Genomic DNA, 19,234 nt, shown 5'->3' on the forward strand with positions numbered 1-19,234 from the left:
TAATTTGAGAATTGGTGTGGATAAAAAGGCTATTATTATTAGTTTAGTACTTTGTTGCTGCTTTTACACAGTAGTCGCACCCATAAGGACAGTCATGATAAGTGACGGAGGTCTGAAGAATTTGAAGTACAGGAAAAGGATACTAGATGGCAAGATACGGAGCCTGCAGTCTCAGCTCTCCCTTTTCTCCTGCTCATGAAACAGGTAAATCCATAGAGCTCTCAGCTGAATACGTTAAAAATGCCACAGTGAATAACCATGAGAAGTTCTTAATTGTCTTGGTTAATATTGGACGTGACTGTGTCTCAGAGTACATTACTTTCTGTAGACCTGTTCCACTTCACATTGAAAACAACAGGAAGAGTTCGTGTATATATTAATTTATTTCATGAGTTCAGTTTTAGTTCAATTGAACATCAGAGCAGACAACTTTTTGCTTTGTGAAAATATAGGGTATCTTTAACAATATTTCCATCTCCTACAAAGTACAATTAAAAACAGTCATTATAGTTGGTTTTGACCACAACCGTGTAACTGAACATGTCAGTGAAAAGGCTGCAGTTAGGAACTCGCAGAGCATTGCTGCCAGTAGTTTGCAGATACTCTTTACACTTGCATATCAGATTAAGAAAAATAACAGCTTTAAAGATGACATGGTTTATAAAATCATGTTATATCATCATGATGTTGGGTAGTTAGAGACATGACTTAGTATAAAAGGCTTTTCTCACATTGAGTTCACATTAAATATTAAACTAGGTGTATATCACCTACATCTTGTCTCTAGACAAAATGCTTTATCTGAAATTTGAAAGGGTACAATAGATACACACAGTTTCCAATATAAATGTTGGAGGAATTTCCATACAAAGTGCAACTGTGCTGTAGTGGACAGATTTAAAATAAATGCATCCCTCTCTCAACTGGATGTTATTCAAGTTTTATTCTGTTTCCCTAGGAAATATTTAGTTGTCCATTACATCACAATAGTTATTTTAAAAAGTTGATTGAGAACAACTGAACTACGATTAGGATGTGAAGTTTTAGACATACTTCTTGATTTCATCATAAAGTACTAGTACGAAAGCTCCACCCATGCCTCTCAACACATTTGACCAGGCACCTTTGAAGAATGCTTTGGATCCTTCATCTTTTGCTATCTTCTTCCAGCAATCAATTGTGCCCTTGTACATAATATCAGCTGTGGAAACAAACAAAGGTCATAAGGTTGGTTGAGCTAGTAACCAAGAACTTCAAATGAAATCATCAGTTCCTGAAGTCATTTTAATTCAACATATGAAAACTAAAACACCACTGGTATCACTAGAAATGCCTGTAGAGTGTACTAAGGCATAATCAGAAGTTTCCTGTAGGGTTGTGGATAACCAACAACCCCTTTATAGAAATCCCTCACAAACACAACACTGCTACCTTGCATCCTAATGAAGTAATACTTGCAGTGCCAGAATGCCACAGGAACAAACTTTTTCTTACCTCCCTTTCTTCCAGACTGCATCATCATCCTACGTCGCACAGTGTCAAAAGGGTATGAAACCAGCCCTGCTGCTGCAGTGACGCTCTGGGCAATCATCCAGCTCACAATGATGTGCACATTCTTTGGATCAGGCAACATACCTGCCACCAAGAACAAATTATGAGGCAGTACAAAGGGAAAGCGTTAGAAGATGGATCTGAAAGGCACAGTCACCCACCAAACCCAGAAGTCACTCAGTCTAGTCAATAGGAACGTGCCTGCAACTTCTCACTTTGTATTTGACAATGAGCAGTTGCTGTGAGTGAAAAAAAGTTGATAGGATTATGGAATTTTGTGACCTACAGACCACTTGACACTCCCGGACCAAAAGCTCTCTCATGCACAGCCCTCTGTGGGCTTCAAGGAGGGACAAGCCCCCATATAAACATTAAAAAAGCCAAACAAACCACAGAAATGACAGCAACTGCAAACCCATTGCTTCTGCCTGGAGCAGCAAGTTGAGGAAGGCAGGAATGCATTTCAAAAACACACGCATATACTCCAGCACTAGCCCCCCAGAGCAGTAATAAGCCCAGCCCCGCTTGTCCTTGTAGGGCAGGGTGCCCTAGCATGCCTTTACTGGTTACATCTTCCCTCGCTGCCACCGCTCCATCCGCTTCTTACCCTTGGCCGTGTCATAAACCCCAAAATAGGCTGCTCTGTAGATGATGATGCCCTGGACAGACACACTGAATCCCTGGTACAGGCCCTTCAAGCCATCGGACTTGAAGATCTTGACAATGCAGTCGCCCAGCCCCGTGAACTCCCTCTCAGTCGCTCCTTTGCCCACATCAGCCGCCAGCCGGGTCCTGGCAAAATCCAGCGGGTAGACGAAGCAGAGCGAGGTGGCTCCAGCCGCACCGCCGGATGCCAGGTTGCCCGCAAAGTAGCGCCAGAACTGCTTGTGCCTGTCCACTCCCCCCAGGAAGATCTGCTTGTACTTGTCCTTAAAGGCAAAGTTGAGGGCCTGGGTGGGGAAGTACCGGATGACATTGGCTAGATTGCCCCTCCAGAAGGAGATGACGCCCTGCTCCTTGGGGATGCGGACGATGCAGTCGATGATGCCCTTGTACTGTTTCTCCGCCGTGATCTGTTTGCTGGCGTGCTGGACCTGGAGAAGCAAGAGGAAGGTGGCAGGGCAGGGCAGGGCCAAGGACGCGGCGGGGTGACCCCGCACGCCGGCTATGGGCAGCGAACGCCCGCCCGCCGCCTGGCGCAGCTCCCGCTCCCGAGGAGCCCGGGCAGCTCCGGCGAAACCGGAGCCGGCCGAGCGCCTTCCCATATTTAGGCACAACCGGGTGGCTCCGGGCCCACCTGTGGCACGGCTCCGTCGGGCTCCGCCGCCCGCAGCCCCGCAACCCCCCGCGCCCCCCGCCTGCTCACCTGCAGCAGTAACTTTACTCTCTCGATGGGGGCGACAGCCGTCTTGGAGATGGCGGCAGCGATCCCGCCGGCCAAAAAGTCCTTAAGGAAGCTGAGCGCTTGGTCACCCATACTGCGAGCCGGTCCGACACCCCCTGCCCGGAGACCCAACTAGCCGCGCACCTCCCCACCCAGGAGCCCCTTGTCGCGCTCCGCCGGCCAAATGGGCCGGGGCTCCGCGCCGCCCCGCTTATAACCTGCGGCCTCTCGCGATAGGACAAGGCCGCCCCCCGGGGCCAGCACATTGGCTGGGACCCCCAGGACCCGCCCCTCACTGGGGGGCGCGAAGCAGCGCCGCCATGTTCCTCCGAAGGGACGGCGAGGGCCGGTGGCGTCGGGACGTTTAAAGGGCAAATTAAAGTTATCTGGTGGCTGCGGGGAACGCGATGTCAGAGCATGTGCCTGCTGTATTAATAGCTCGCGGGAGGCACCCGAGGGGACCGAGGGAGCTGTCAGGAATACCTCGGGCCGCAGTAACTGTTTGTAGGGGCTGGCGGCGGGCATTGAGGGTGCTGGAGGTGCGGGCTTTGTGTGCATGGCCTCCAGCCTCTGCTGTGTGTGTGCTGCAGGAGGGCGGCGGGATGACGGGGAGGTGGTAGGAGAATCAGAGAATGGCCTGGGTTGAAAAGGACCACAGTAAACATCGAATTTCAGCCCCCCTGCTATGTGCAGGATCACCAGTCAACAGACCAGGCTGCCCAGAGCCACATCCAGCCTGGCCTTGAATGCCTCCAGGGATGGGGCATCCACAGCCTCCTTGGGCAACCTGTGCCAGTGCTGTGGTGTGCACGTGTCTGAGAACTAGAGGAACTAGAAGCAGGTGAGGCCTCTGCGAGGCAAGGACACAGAACCTCTTCGTGTCTGATGCAGTGTGAGCCTGCCAGCCTTGAGGTGTTCAACATCCCAGCGTGCTCCAGAGGCTGCCTTGCCACAGAGGAGGCAGCGTGACCTCCTGCAGCGTGCCCTGGTTTCAACCTGACAAGGTCAGACCCTCTGCATGCGCTGCAGTCAGGCCCCCCTGCAGGAAGCACGTGCTTGGGAATGCTCAGGCTGCTTGGCTCACACCCTGTGTGAGGGCTGCAGCAAAACCTTGCCTCTCTTCAGTGTATAGGGAAGCACTTGAGACTCAGATGCAGATTATGTGGCCTTCTTCACGTGTTCCCTCTGGCTGATGTCTGTGCAAGCTTGTGATTCTACCTGGCAACAAGTAGCTGTATGAAAGCCAGTGCAACAGACTGTAAGTGTATACTAAGGAATTTGCTTTAAAACAGTCATCATATGGGGTTCCAGGATGATACTGTACTGAGGAAAGCTGAGGTTAATAAGGTCAGCTTTAATTCAGTAATAAGTATCAATAATTGAAATAGAATTCATCTCAATGTAGGTGCTGAAAGATTGGCTGTTCCATGAAGAGACATTCCCTTCAGGACAGCAAATCTCTTCTCGCTGACGTCTGTGTTCACACAAGGCAATGAAACTAAATTTGATCCCTAGCCTCTCTTGCTCTCTGCTGCTCTTCAGTCTGTTGAGGTAGAGGTCTTTTCTCATGAACTTCAGAAACAGCAGCTTTAACCCTGCGTACCTAAGCCACCATGAGCAAGATGGAGTCTTTCCCCAGTTCTAAGAAATGGGAAGAGAGGTCACCTGAAGAGACCTTTTTTTCCAAGCAAGAGCTGAAAACAGGTGCAAACTGGAAGCACAGGGGACCCCTAAAGTTAGACTGTGAGTTGAGGGGTTCACTGTTTAACAGGCGTAGGTACTCTTGACCTTTGCTTTTTCTTCCTCATGCTTAACTCACCAAGTGTGGTGTCTCCTCTTTTCACAGGAAAGTAAAAATCCTTTTGACACCTCAAGGCTTCTGCTGCTGGTTTCACATGAACCCACGGGATGGCAGTGTTTGCAGTGCTGCCCAGCTGGATGAGGTCTCCTCAGTGCATGCAGGCAGGTGTGTACCAGTGCCCTGCTGGCTGGGGTCAGTGAGTAGCAGCAGGGTGGTACCGGAGGGCGGGGAGTAGGGCCTGCAGTAAGACTGTGGTTGGGGGGTGTCCAGCCCAAAAGGGCCTTACACCTGCTTCTTCCCCACCCTCTTCATTTTAGCTTGTTTATGTTGCTTTTAATTTTCTCTAAATGAATAATAAGTTTTAATAAAGCTTTTATCATCAAAATTCCAGCTAGTCTTCAAAGTTACTGTTATACATCATTATTCTGTACCACATAAGTTATTTGGTTAGATACGTATTTCTGTAGCAGTAATGCTATGTATCCTCATCTGCCAGTATTTAAATAAAGCAATGCACTAAAAGCGAGTAGTCACCTTTTATGCTTCTGATCTCCCTTCCCAGAACCCAGATGCCCAGTCTCAAGGGATATTCAACTTTCATTGTTAACAGTGTTAAAATAATGGGTTAGACCAAGACGTGTGCCTGCTGCTCTGGGTGGTGGGTTTTGATTTATTTTTGCTCCAAATGTCTATTTAGATCTTCCATGTATGTGACAGTCCAGCCTTTTTATTCTACTTGTAGGAGATCAAATGCACTCTGTAAAGGACCTTCTGCTAACTCTACCAGCACCACCGAACAAGGATAGGGATTTCCATCCGATAGCAGACACAAGGGGGAGCACAAGCAGTCTGTAAGACCATGCTGACCCACCACCCCCCAGCACAGACAAGCTCTGGGTAAAGTAGTGGCAAGATGCCAAAGAAGAAATGTGTTTTCTTTTGTTTTGTTTTCAGAAGAGATTTGTGGGGTTGCAGTAGATTCTCCGTGTCAGATTGGTTTATGTTTGTGGCGAGTTCCTCCTACGTAAGTGGAGAAGCCTGGGAGGGGATGCACAAAATGGCAGTCTGAAAATGTCACCAATATGAAGTGAAGACTAATCTCATGCTCTGACCCATCAGGCTGGAGACAGGAGCCAGCATTTTCACAACGGGCTGTGCAGGGCTGTGAGACTACAAAGAGTAACTCAGGTCGTGTGTTGGAGAACTGTGAGCTGGTGGAAGGATGCAAAGATGGGGTTTATACAGTAAAGATAGTGGGCTGTATCTATGCAGTATGTTCTAGGTGTGTAAGAGGATTTTAAGACTGCATTTCTCAGACCAGACAGAAAGAAATGTAACTAAAGTGATGAGACCTTGAATCAGGACACTTGTCTGTGTGGATGCATGGGGAAAGCACACCTCAGCCTTAATATGTAGGAATGGAACACCAAGATTTGCAGCTGATACATGAAACTCTAGGGACAAGATGAAAGTTGGAGATGGACACTCAGTGACCAGCTTAGAGAGCAATCCATAGTGATGAATAAAGAAGGCACCATGAAGGATGGAGGATCTGAAGAGATTAAAATCTCTTCTTTTTATTCATCTTTATTTGCTTTCTCTCTCTTTTTCCCCCCATCTTTTTCAGCTGAAATTCTTGATTACTTGTTTTCTTCACGAACCATTTTCTTCTAAAACTGCTGGGAGCAGAGCTAATCAAGACTCCTGAGAAAAGGTTTTTATTTCACCAGTTGCCTGAATTACTAAAGCATAAGCAAGAACACGTATTCATTTATGAAAAACTGTCCTTAGTCCCAGCATATATATGCATGAAATAAAGAGGTCTGCCAGACAGAACTTCCAGGACTGAGGTGCTTATGTTGAAAGCTGTAACCAAACCAATGACAAGAGTGGTTGAGATGATCTATAGACATCAGAGCTTATTCTTGCTGCACTGTGAACAAGATATCCTGAGCGGAAGGAATTATTTTAACACCTATCAGAAATGACCTAGGCAAAGCAGAGAGAGATGTAAGGGGTAGGTACTGCGTAGATGACTGTTGCAAAGTTGATTTAATGCTTTAAGTGTCCGTGTCACTGCAGAGAATACAGGTGAGTGAAGATGTTTCCACTGCTATTCTGTAACAAGCTGAAAATGCACAGCAGACCATTGTCAGGCTGAAGAATTCTATGCAGCAGTTTTTGACGCTGCTGCCTCTTGTGTGGTTTGATCTAGACAGCCACAGACCTTTGGGCAGTTGTGATGGTTGGATTGGTTGATACACAACTGAAAGAGTCTGCAAAGGAATTAAGTAGCTTCTGCATGTCTCCATGGGCCTGACAGGAAGTAATTGGGTAATGTAGGACCTGCCAGTGGCTTATGAGTCTAACCCAAAGCTTAGTGTTTGAACTAGACAAAAGATACCTTCAAAGGACATGTCTGAGATCAATTTGAAATAGCAAGTGGCGTCCAAGCTGTTTGTGGAGTATTTTACTGCTTCAGAGCTCACTCTGGGAAAGATGCAATTTGAGTCCCAACTCAAAAAATTCCTTTGGATTTCAATTTGCCAAACTGAGCTGGTGTGCAGGATATGAGAGGGAAAAAAATGATGGGGGTGGAAGCAGAAGTCAGGAAATAGATGATGTGGCATGCTGCCTCAGCATGATAAAAACATAATCTGTGTCTCAGTCATTGCTGGGGTAGCGCTTCTTGGGAATACATTTAGTGCAGGAGCACAAGAAAAGCACTATCTACCTCTGATTCAAAGGAAAAATAAGACTTTTTAGTATTTGATCATAAGTCGGGAGAAATAAATACTGATTACACTAATATTATTATATATATTATTATATATTATTATAGACTCTTAAATGTTGCTGTATTGTTTGGAATTGATGTGCCTAGTGTGTACAGTTGTGTTATAAGTAAGTATGAATGAGTATATGATGTAAAAGTGTCCTAAGTAGATCTCTCTTTATATCCTCCCCTTTCTCCTCCATTTCTACAACACCCTCATTTCCAGCGAGCAGCAGAGATCTCCTTGGCGCAGCTTAGGGGAAAACTAACCTAAAGCTGTGCACTTTCTCCTACTGGGCACTGCTCAGCAGGGGAGGCTGTTCCTAGCTTCAGCCAGTAGTAATAGGGGCGGCAGGAGGTCTCTTACAGCGGAGGATGTGAAGCATGCATTTGCATAGGCTGCTTTTCCTTGCCTCCCCTCTGCTCTCCAGCAAGCACGGGTTTATTTTAGCATTGGCCTTCTGAAGCAGGATTGTTTTTCCCCTGAATAGGTCAGGCTGGGATAGCGCCAGGATACATGGCCTTCCATAGCTGGGGTGACTCGGGAAGCCGGAGATACCTACTAAGTAGACAGTGCCTCTAACTGCTGGGCCTGTGCCCAATGTCAGAGGAGTATCCTAAAATAACCTTTGTGATAAACGGCGGAGACAGCCCAAGGCAGAGGGACTTTTTCTGAGGCTGGTGTCAAGCCGAAACAGGTTATGGTGCTGCCCTCTGTTGTTGGAATTCAAAAAAGCTCATACAAGGCTATGCTGAAATTCAGGTGAACATTAATAAAACGTGGCTTACAAGCACTTGAGATGAAGTTACAAAGAAAGCTAGAATCATTGAAAGAAAGCTAGAATCACTGATCTAGTAAATGGGTATGTTTGGTGGCCCTGCTAGGCAGGGGTTGGAACTACATGATCCTTGAGGTCCCTTCCAACCCGGGTCATTCTGTAATCATTCAAGGTCACTCTTTTTTGAGTAAAGGGTGCAGAGAATCGTCTGGAACTTTTCTCCCATAGCTAATTTGTAAACCAGTGTGGAAGCAAAATGAAAGCAGTCTGATATTTCCATCTGAACTGGAGGGAAATCCCATCAAGAAGTATTTCCTAGTCCTAATGTAATGCAACCTTGCCAGACCTGGAGGTGGCTCCAAACCCTTGCACAAATGCAGATATATGTGGCAGCTATTGAAAGCAAACATACTATCCAGACTCTGTTGTTGATGGTTCTTTCTTATTTAGCTAAAGGAGCTCAATTCTATGATAATTCTCAGCGTTGCTTGAGGAATACAAGTGATGGCCCCCTTTCAAAGAGGAAAAAAAAATTCTCACTTTCTGTCTGGTACCAAATACTAGAAAATTGTAGTTGTATTCTGCATTCTGTCCCTGATGGTAAAGGCACTAAATAAAAGCAGAACTGATCCAAAACTGTGACACAGCTGGTGTTGTACAGTGATAAGTAACATCAATCTTGTAAGCAACGTGACAGGTTGTTTTTACAGTGTGCAGATGTTTGTGGTCACCCATTTATGCAGCCACGTCATGGATATTGAAATGAATCAAACCTTCTGTCAAAATGTGTGAGTCAATTAATGATTTTTGGAAGTAGAAGTGGTTGTAACAATGGAGGTGTGAGGCTTATCATTGGCTGCCTCTGCCTTCAGGAGCTAATATTTTGATTTCAGTTGAGGAATACTTTTTCTATAGTCTTGCAACTTCAAATGGCCTGTAAACGTGAGGCCTTTTGTCTTTGTGTTGTAAACAATAATCAGGCCAATCTAACTCTTGACCCATCCGGTCAAAGATACTGAACCAGTTAAAGGCCCTGTTTAACTTTTCTTTCTGCTTGCTTTGCTCTTCAGTTTTTGGACCATTTACCCACATTTGCCAGATTCTGAAAGCTGATGAGGAAGGAGAGACCCTATACCACTGGCTGGCTGAGACGCTGATTTGTGCAGGCAATATTTGCTCCTCAGCCAGGATGGCAGTGGGAGCTGGTTGACTAGAGCAGTGATCATAATCTTCACACATGCCAGGTTTTTTGTTTGATGTGTATTTGCTTCCACCATATCTACATCAGCAACAGAAGAAAGAAAGATGAAAAAAAAAAAAAACATCTGTTTTATGTGTAGTCTCAGTAACTGAAAATATTGGTTGGAAAAAATAAATGGGTAAACTCTGATCATGCTTTGTTTTTTCCTTCTTAGATTTCACAGGGATGGGAGAATCAGTACATCTGCTACGACTGCAATCAAAGCCAGCTTGGCAAAGTTGTTTCAGTCTGATTTCATTCCACTTGGCCACACTCTGCTAAGTGTCTGTCTAATCACATTTATTGTGTTTAATTTGAGAACCATTTGTGAACATAAACAGTTGGTGAAGCTCAAAACAAAGGAAATTCACCTGAGAGAAGAAAGGTCCCGTCTCCTCTTAAGTCAGCATTAGCAGTCATGCAGCCTGCAAAAAGCAAAGTTTCCAGCATGTCCCCTATAGTGAGTTGAAGCTGTTATGCAGGCACAAGCATGAGAATGTCTGGCTGTCTGAGGGGAGGGAAAATGACAGAAGTGACATTACTGGAATAGACATTTCAATTTGTGGCATAGCTGGGTAGTTCTTATGCTGCGGCTGTACTTCATTCTTATATACCCTTCATTAATCTCTTCTACCTCCTCATATTTCCTTCTGAATAACTACTGTCACTGTATGGTCTGAAACTCTTTAGGTTTAGAGCAACTAGATAGAGAAAACTGTATATGGAAAAAGAATGCAAAGGTTCGGTTCTCTGGATTCTGTTAACAAGAATAAGGGGCTTAACTTTTTGCAAAACTACATATAGAAGTTGCTCCTGGATCATGCAGTTCAGCATAATATGGATTAGTCAGGTTCCGTTTTTTCTTTGTGGTATTTCTTAACTGATTTGTGGTTAAATCTGAAGCATGTATATTAGGAAGAGGAAAGCTTTCCATACAAGGTTTGCCTTCTGAGGAAAACAAGATGGTATTCAAGATGGTATTTTTGGAATGTCCTTGCCGCTAGATGGCAGGGCACACTTGGAATAAAGGAAGCAGCGAACAGGCTGTATTCAGCACTGATTTGTTTTCAGCGTAGAAAACGCCTCATTGAGCTTGTCAAAAGCTTAGTTGGAGTGAGGAGCTGCTGGAGTGTCGGATAGAACTGTAATTGTATCATGACCCCTTGACAGCACTGCCGTACAGTTTTGTTATTTTCTGCAGTACAATAGATATCTTAATTGAATTCCTCAAAGCTCAGCTTAATAAGATAATAAGGAAAAGCTGAGCATTAACTGCAATTAAACTATAAGCCAATGCTGATGAATTTGTTAAAGAAATCTCTGCCCCTCATGCACGTGCCACACTCACTGTGCCAAATTCTCAGCTACTCAGTCAGTCCTTGAAGTAAATTGCAAAGAGAAGACTGGCTCAAGTGCTGACCTTGAAATCTGGCTTAAAATAGTTTTGACGGGCAGTTTGCTGCAGGTGGCAGATTCAGATAGCATTTATAAGAGTTAGAGTGTCAAATTTTCACACTTTCACATCATTTTATGGTAACCCTAATAATCACAGAATTGTGAATGAAAAGTTGAATGAAACTTGCATAGTGGTGCTGAGAAGCAGGGTGTTTAAGCTGTTCAGCTGGAGATGCTATAGTCTTCAGGATATGAAGGTGAAAAAGTTATGTGTGTTAACTGATGCAAAATATATAGGTCTGTCTGGACAAATAAGGTGGAACACTCCTCTATTTTCATGTGGACCATTGCACATTGGCAAGTAGAAATGAGCTCACTGAGATCAGGTCTATGTCTTTTAAAAATCATAGAATCAAAGATCAAGTCTAACTCCCTTGGTGTGTCTTCACAGGAGAGGTGCTCCAGCCCTCTGATCATCCCTGTGACCTTCCTTTCGACCCACTCCAGGAGCTTCACATCATTCCTGTACTGGGGGCCCCAGATCTGGACTCAGTACTCCAGATGGGGCCTCACGAGGGCAGAGTAGTGAGGTACAGTCCTTTTCCTCTCCCCCCTGGCTGCTTCTCTTTTGATGCATCCCAGGATGCTGTTGTCCTGGGCTGTAAGTGCACACTGCTGGCTCATGTTTAGTGTTTCATCAACCAGCACTCTCAAATCCATCAATTTGGTGGGCTCCCACTCAGATGTAATGGCTGTGCACCTAATAACTGCCTGTTCTTTCTCAGGAATTGCATATACCTTGCCTTGCTTCGTTCCCTGAATAGATACTTTGACAACTCACTGAAATACTGGTTGAATTTCCCAATGTACCTTATCTACCTCTCTGTTCCTTTGATTTAAGGTGTGAGATGCCTTAATTTGAGGATACTGCAGATGTTAAACGTATGATAAAATGGAAATAAGAGTTTCCCAGTCTGTATGTGCAAATGTAGGTATTGGTACAACAAACCACATGTGGCTTTTTTTGCAGGTGCTCCCTTTGCCAGGATTCTGGGCTTCCTGCCAAAGCATTTTCTCTCAACCTCACTGTTAACCAGTCCCTTGCATTTTGCATCAGCTTCTGTCTAAATAGGCTTAGCCCTCCAGTTAATAGATATCTTTTTCTCAAGTCCTGCCCATTGCACCTGCCTTTGAAAATGTGCCCTAGAGAACTCAGTGATTCGTCTGTTGTGTGCTGTTGCTGTTTGGTTAAATCATTGCTTAGTTTCAGGTGGCTGCATTTGCATGCTGGAGCACTCGATCCTCCTGTTTACTGCTTTTGTATATCTTGGATATGTTTGTAAAGCTTGAGGGGAAGTTCAGAATGAAAAGTATAATATCAGTGTTTGGGATAACAAATGGTATAGGCCATACACTCTCTTCATTCAATGCTTTTTCTGTTTCCACATCAGTGAGCACGTTGGATGTAATGTAGTCACAGCATGCTTCCAGAAATCCTGAGATCAGTAATGTAAAATAGGTCTTTGGAATTTTAATAATGGAGAAAATGTCAGTATGCAAAGTTGGTGCAGCGCTGTTCCTCCCTTCCCCCAGTTTTACTCCTTTAGATCAGTCAATGTATTTTCTGATTTTTTGGATACAATAAGTGGGAATGATGCACCCTCTGGAACCCTGTATTGATTCCCACTTTGTTTCAGTAGGATTCACGACCCCATATATCAGATGTACACAGGCATACTTATGGACCAGAGCTTCAGGGTCAGCTCCTATCTCCCTAAATGTGTCTGAGGAACTTGGAGTCCTTCAACATTGACATGGCTTTGACATCTAAGAGAGACTGTGGCACCCAGAGATCACTGAGTTCTTTCTGGACAGCTGTTTTTCCCCAGCAAGGTTCAAGGAGGAGTCATGTGTGACCAGCAGTGCTGCAATCAGAACGGTTTGAAGGTTGTTAAGTAATACCAATGATAAGCAGCAAAGCATCCACGAGGGCATGATTCTGGCCCATCCTCCTGGTAGAAATGTCATTATTATTTAGTTCATTAAATTCTGTTAGTATTTTTCTTATAAAATATACTTGTACACTGTTGGTAGTATACCTGGTGTTTATGCAGTGGCTCCATGAGTGTAAAAGAATCCATCCTGGCAGCTGACAGTTCAGTAGCTTTCTTGAGCATTAAATTTAGCCAAGCCTTTTTTCCAGTCTTCTCCATGTTTATCTTGATATGGAGAACATGTTGAGACATTCTTACGAAAGAAATGATTAGAAGCCCTCACTGCAATAGGCACAGTGGTGTGGTTCGTTCCATGTTACTGAAATGCTTATCTAGCTCAGGCTATCAGCATCTCTAAGTGAAATTAAATGAGCAATTACCCAGAGCTCTGCTGAACCCATAGAACTGAGAAATATTCTCAGTAACGGGTCATGACAAAATTGGATTCGATACCGAGAAAATCGCTACTCATTTTCCTATCAAGATGGTTGGTTGGTTGGTTTTTCATTTGGTTATTAGGAGAAATGACAAAAAAGAACAATATTAGCCAGCATCCAGAGAGAGGCCATCCTAACTAGTTATTGAGAAGTTATTTATTTGCAGCTAAAGGTAGTGGAGTGATTGTGAATTTCTCCCTCTGGGGTTTACAAAAGCTCTTGTACAAGGCAGATGAAGTTGCCAGAAGTGGGGCCTTGCTTTGATAGTTTTACTCTAAACGAGGACAAAGTGGATAAGATCCATTTCTCAGATCTTTTTGGCTGCTTTTTAGACCCCAGCAATTCTTGTTTTTAATTCCAGAACGTCACAGTGTTCAAAAGGTTAGTTTTGCTTTTTGAACAGGTAGTGAATTTGCTGCTATCTCACCCATTTGAAGATACTCGTGTGGAATATAAAAAATGCACTTTCTTTCCCCAGACACATTCTTGCACTATACAAAATCACTAATGTTGTATAAAGTGCTGCTCTTGTTCTTCCTTGGATCTCATGTGTTATTTTATGTGGAACCTGCCTATATTTCTTTGTGAATTTGACTATACACAGAGAAGTGATAAATGAGCAATGGTCAATCCATCTGTTTTAGTTGCCTACCTGCAAGGTGGCCAGTTTACATTTTGGTTCTCAGCATAGCTTCTCAACTGCTTATGCCTATTATACAGCCCTTAATTCTTTCTGGCATGTCATCCCTTGAAGCAAATGATAGAGAGGCAGATTAGGAGATAGCAACAGGAGATTTTGTCCATTGATTACATGTGCAAGTAGCTAATCTTTAGTGCACCCGTACAATGTTCTTTAGCCCCAGAACAGTTATGGATTCCTGAGAATCTGTTCTTACTGAAACTCCCCAGCCAAACTGGATTTTCTATTCTTCATAAGGAAAAAATGCAGTGGGTTTACTTTGGTTATGTGTGTTTTTGTTGGCAGAATACAAGCTTCCATAAGTGCATGTGTGTAAATGAATGAAGAATGTAGACAAGCAAAGTTGAAAGGCAGTAAAATAAGTACAGTCAGCTGAGGGCAGACACAAAAGCAGCTCTATCTGCCCTCCTCAGCAGACTTGCTACAGCCTAGAGCAGGATAAATGAGCCATTTGCCATGCTCCAAACCTGGGAGTCAGAAATCCCCATAAGAAGCTGCTGTGGCACTCTAACGGAAGGATTTCTTGAGTTGCATAAAGTGGGAAAGCAAGGCGATGAAACCGAAACAAGAAGTAAATGCTATGTTTTGTGTACCCTTTCACTGCCTTGCCAAAACCAGGATGTATCTCTCCATAAGTCAGCTGACTTTTATCAGCTTTGCAAGATGATGAATGGATGCCTTGGCTCTTTATTATTGCTTAAGTCATTCCTGTTTATGCCAGTATTTCAAGGATTATGTTTTGATTGTTCTGGAGAGGTGAAAACACTTTCTTGCTGGTGAATAAACACTGACACTTTTAAATATTTGTATGCAAAATGTCTTTAAAGCCATTATGAAATGCTTTCCAAAAGCACTAAGAAGCTGTTTCTCGAAAAGACAGTTTTTCTCTCCATTTTCTTTCATGCTAAACAGTCCAAATAAAAAGCCTTTCAGAGTTAACTAGTTTAAGCAATACCAGTGTTTTAGTGTAATGAATAACTTTTTTATAGAGGACAATTGCACACAGCTCAATATGCTAGTATTTCTATTTCTGTGCCTCACCAATGCCGGGACTCTCGGGTAGAATTTCTTTCTTTGAGAAAGCTGAGGCGATCAAAACCCTGATTAACCTCTGATATTCACGTGGTGCTCTTGATCTTGAGGACCAAAGCAGTAACAAAGAGTTAATGGCAGCCATATGCTCAGGGTATTGTGGGTACTGTTGACCCAAATGTGAACTCCGCCAGCTAGTGCTGCTAACTGCTGTTTGTTTCAGGTTTGGCGGAGATTACTGATGAAGAGTTTGAGCTGCTACTTGACAGAATCCCCCTTGATGAAGATGGAAATGTCAGATACCCCCAGTTCATGGACAGGTTTGATTCCTGGTATGCAGCGTATGCATTTTATTTCTCATTTGTGAGTAGAAATATTTTTAATCTAAGAGGCTCACGTAACATTTGCAAACTGATTCTCATTTCTTAAATATGCTTCTTTATGATATATTTCTTGCACGGAGAATGCTGATTGCATTTAAAATTAGCTGATGTTATGGGTATGTATTGTTTATTATCTAGTTTCTCTTGAAACACCATTTATGTGTTTTGGAGGACTTCAGAGTCATGTAATGTATCCTCACGCTTCCTGAAGGCTGGAAAATATGACAAACTTCTACATAAATCATTTCCCAAATCGTTTTCCAAGTAATCATTTCCAAAAAAAAAATAAAATGGTAATACATGTACTTGATGCAGTTCTAAGAAGTTGAAGCATTTACAGACCCTATATATAATCTGAAGTTGTTTTGAAATGGTGATGTTGCTTAATAGGAGCTCTACTCAGCCTCCAAGGCCTAGATATGCATGAGAGTTTAATTAAAATAAAGAAATATTGGGCCAAGTAGAGATACTCTATAATTTTCCAAAAACAAAGACTCTGTTCCCCAGACAGTTGTGCTATTAACAGAGTAGATGCCAGTGACATTGCATGAGGTGAGTGCAAGTCTCTTGTAGAATCTGGGACTGGAGAAATCCATCCCACCCTCTTACGTGCATACATAGATTTTAGTCTGCTTAAAGGTAATTCAGATGTTTTTGAGTTACGTTGCAGGCAAGGGTGTATCTTCTGTGTAGCCGGCATACATGCATGAAGGGTAGGTAGAAGACTGAATTCACTGTACGGAATTGACATGAGGTAGTTCCTGCACTTCAGGTGACAACTGCACATTGCAAAGCTGATAAAAGTGTTTCTTCCTGTTCCACTAGCTGCTTTTCTGCTCTTTTTCTTTCGTTGTCCTCATCATCCTGCTTTAGGAAGCTTTGAGGTTAAATTTAGTTGTCCACGTGTTTTAACACAGCACTGTCAAATAGGATACAGGATTCACAGGATTTATATGTCCTTCTGGAATGATATCCTCTAGGTAATCTCTAAGAGTGTCTCAAATGACCCTTGAAAGTCTTTGGGTAGCTTCCTGTTTTTTCTCATGATTTTACTGTCAAGGCCTCCTCTCCATTTCTCTCTTTAGTAGTCTTCTGAATGGGTTGTACCTATCCTGGATTTGGTTGTGCTTGAATTTCTGTGAAGTTTTTCAGCTCCAGGAATATAGCCTGTTTCTCTTGTGGTAAAGATATAAATAGGCAATAAAGATTGTCTAGCAAAGCTGACCAAATTATGAGAAATCAAAAGCTTCAGAAATAAGATACAGAGAGGCACAATAATGGACCTTCTTTCTCTTTCTGTGCATTCTGCTGCGGCAACCCTTTCTCTGAGCTTCCTGCTTTTCTTTCTCATGCACAGGTTACTTCAGCTGTTGTGACCAAGTAAATTCTGAGATCAAGAGAAGCCAATGTCCCTAAAAGAAGCAATGTTCTTCTTAGCAAGTGCTTGGAGTGCATCTGTAAGAACACACACAGCTATTTATAGCCCCTCAGGAGACCTATGACTGAACCCATATTTCAATATTATGAAGCTGTGCTATGTAGTATTGACCAGTAGTTAACATGCAGAGTTGTATCTAGCATTCTTTTCAACTAGCGGGCAAACAGCACTGTTATCTGTAGAGACATGTAGGAATCCTAATTTGTACTAACCTAACTCTGCCAGCATCAAGACCTTTGCAATGCTGGCTGAGCTTGATACAGGCTGTATGACATCTACCAGAGAACTGTATACAATATCCAGAACTTTGCTTCTGAATTAATTAAAGCACTTGGTCCTTCTACATTAAACAGTGAAGGAAGGAATGTGCAGTAACTGGAAGTTTAAAGCTGCCTGTTATAAATGAGAGTGTACTAGGCAGAGACCTTGGATGCATAGCTTACATTTGCAATAGAAAGTGTAGAAAAATATCATAAGGTTATGAAAGCTCTTTTTCCTCTGATATCTTCCCACAAAAAAAAAAATGACCTGAGAAGCTGAGCTACCATCTATTGCCATCTCTTGCCATATCTCATACAAATAGATCTCTACTTTTCAGAATCTCTTTAAATCTGAATGATTGACTACAGACGTTGAGTTTTGTGCATGTCTTGTGTGACTCCCGTACTATCAGATGCCACCAAAACCAGCATTTGGTTAAATAAAACCAGCAGCAGCTAGCCTCTATACTAGAAGACTCTCAAGCATACAAACACTGCCAGGCCCAAAGGTAGACTGTATAGAACAAAGAGGATGAGTATTTTAAGAAGTGGCCTGTCTTGGTTGCAGGCAAAAGAACGGGTAGATTAGAAACCCAGAATAAGGTGGGACAGAGAGGGGCTAGAGTAGCTGTGTCTTTTGTTACAGTAGAGGGAATAACACCTAATCATGGAGCAATTAAGTGCTGCAGTCAATTTTTGAACTTAATCAGTCCCATTTCCAAGTCACCCTTCAGAAAGCACTCAATCTAGCAATTTCAAAGATTATTATCATGCCTGAACTTGTTGCTTACAAATAATTACTGTTTATACAGAAATCATTGTACCTTCCATGGCACAATTCTGTATTTGAACACGATCCAAGGAAATAATTATACATGCTCTTCGGGAATATTGTTGCTCAAGTTGAGTGGGAGAGAGTGTATAAGCCTCACAGCATGGCTTAGGTAACAGCTCTTTATTTGCTTCATGTTGAGAGCTGGGGACCAGATAATTTTCTCAGATTGCTTAGATGTTAATATGGGGTAACTTCATTTACTTCAGTGCAAAGCTAGAGTGTAACTGAGATCAGAATGTAAGACTGAGGCACGGTAATTTTCACTTTCATCACCTACTCCCCAGTATCTTTTCTCCTATTAAAACAAATGTTTCTTGCAGGTTTTGTCTCAGATTCTCTACTGTATGTAGTGGGCTGGCCCTAGCCAGCAGCCATATTCCTACCCAGCTGCTCATTAAAATGGCAGTGAAGATGTTTTATTTACTAAAATACTATTTTAATTGGAAATTTGATTTTCTATATGTATTATTTAACTTCAAAAAAGGTATCATTTTGGTTGGAAAGTTATGCTGTGAAAGAACTAAGTTTGGTTAAAAAATGGCTGTATATTGACTTGAGATAATCTTCTAGGTCTTTTCCAACCTTGATAATTCTGTGATTCTGTGATTCTGTGAGATGGCTTCCCTTTGCACAGAGTCCACCATTTCCTCCATCCCTCCCTTGTTATCCACTCAGGTAGGCCCAAAACAAACCATAAAGATACAGAGTGAGCTGCAAGAGACTCGGCACCTGAACCGTGTTCCCAATCTGATAGATATGAACAGGAGAAGAGCTGAAAGATTTGCCTTGAGTGGAAGAAAAAGTTTCTGAGCCTAAAGGAATAGAATCAGTGAGGATGATATGGAAACCTTTGCCCACAGTCATAGATGGACAATGCAGAATTTAATGTAAGTATGGCAAAATGTATCTTCTTTCTCTATAATTACATTTTACGCTAGTGGTGATGATAAGTGGATTAATGAAGACTAAATTTATTCAGAATCTGCGATGAGTGTATCAGACATAAGACAAATTTTGAAAGAAAAATATTTTATATATTACCATTGAAAGATTAGAAAAGGATTATGCACTCAAAGTTGGTTTGTTTTCTCCTACTGTTTAGTTGAACTTATCAAAGTTATCTGTAGACCATGTCACCATATTACCCAAATGCTGTAATAGGTGTACATTTGATATTCATGGTGCACACTGTAGACTTAATTAGCCATGAGGTAATGACATTTACTGCT

General features: G+C 42.9%; 1 protein-coding gene and 1 long non-coding RNA gene across 3 annotated transcripts; one reads left to right on the top strand and one right to left on the bottom strand.

The window, feature by feature from the left end:
* Positions 1-364: 364 nt before the first annotated feature.
* SLC25A4 (solute carrier family 25 member 4) lies at positions 365-3,123 on the bottom strand. Its single transcript, XM_015861405.3, has 4 exons — positions 2,918-3,123; positions 2,159-2,645; positions 1,495-1,635; positions 365-1,201 (listed from the first exon to the last, which is right to left on the bottom strand). Exons 1-4 carry the CDS (start codon positions 3,026-3,028, stop codon positions 1,044-1,046), a joined length of 897 nt encoding a protein of 298 aa, XP_015716891.1. The 5' UTR covers positions 3,029-3,123; the 3' UTR covers positions 365-1,043.
* A 109-nt stretch (positions 3,124-3,232) lies between these two features.
* Positions 3,233-5,258, top strand: LOC107313283 (uncharacterized). Of its 2 annotated transcripts, XR_014945819.1 has the most exons (4): positions 3,233-3,939; positions 4,061-4,193; positions 4,341-4,678; positions 4,782-5,258. It is a non-coding gene; the product is annotated as an uncharacterized LOC107313283 (long non-coding RNA). The 2 variants fall into 2 exon arrangements; XR_014945820.1 differs by lacking the exon at positions 4,341-4,678.
* The last annotated feature ends 13,976 nt before the right edge of the window (positions 5,259-19,234 follow it).

This window comes from Coturnix japonica, chromosome 4, assembly GCF_054131305.1.
Source record: "Coturnix japonica strain WE chromosome 4, WE-NBRP24, whole genome shotgun sequence".
Taxonomy (NCBI): Eukaryota; Metazoa; Chordata; class Aves; order Galliformes; family Phasianidae; genus Coturnix; species Coturnix japonica.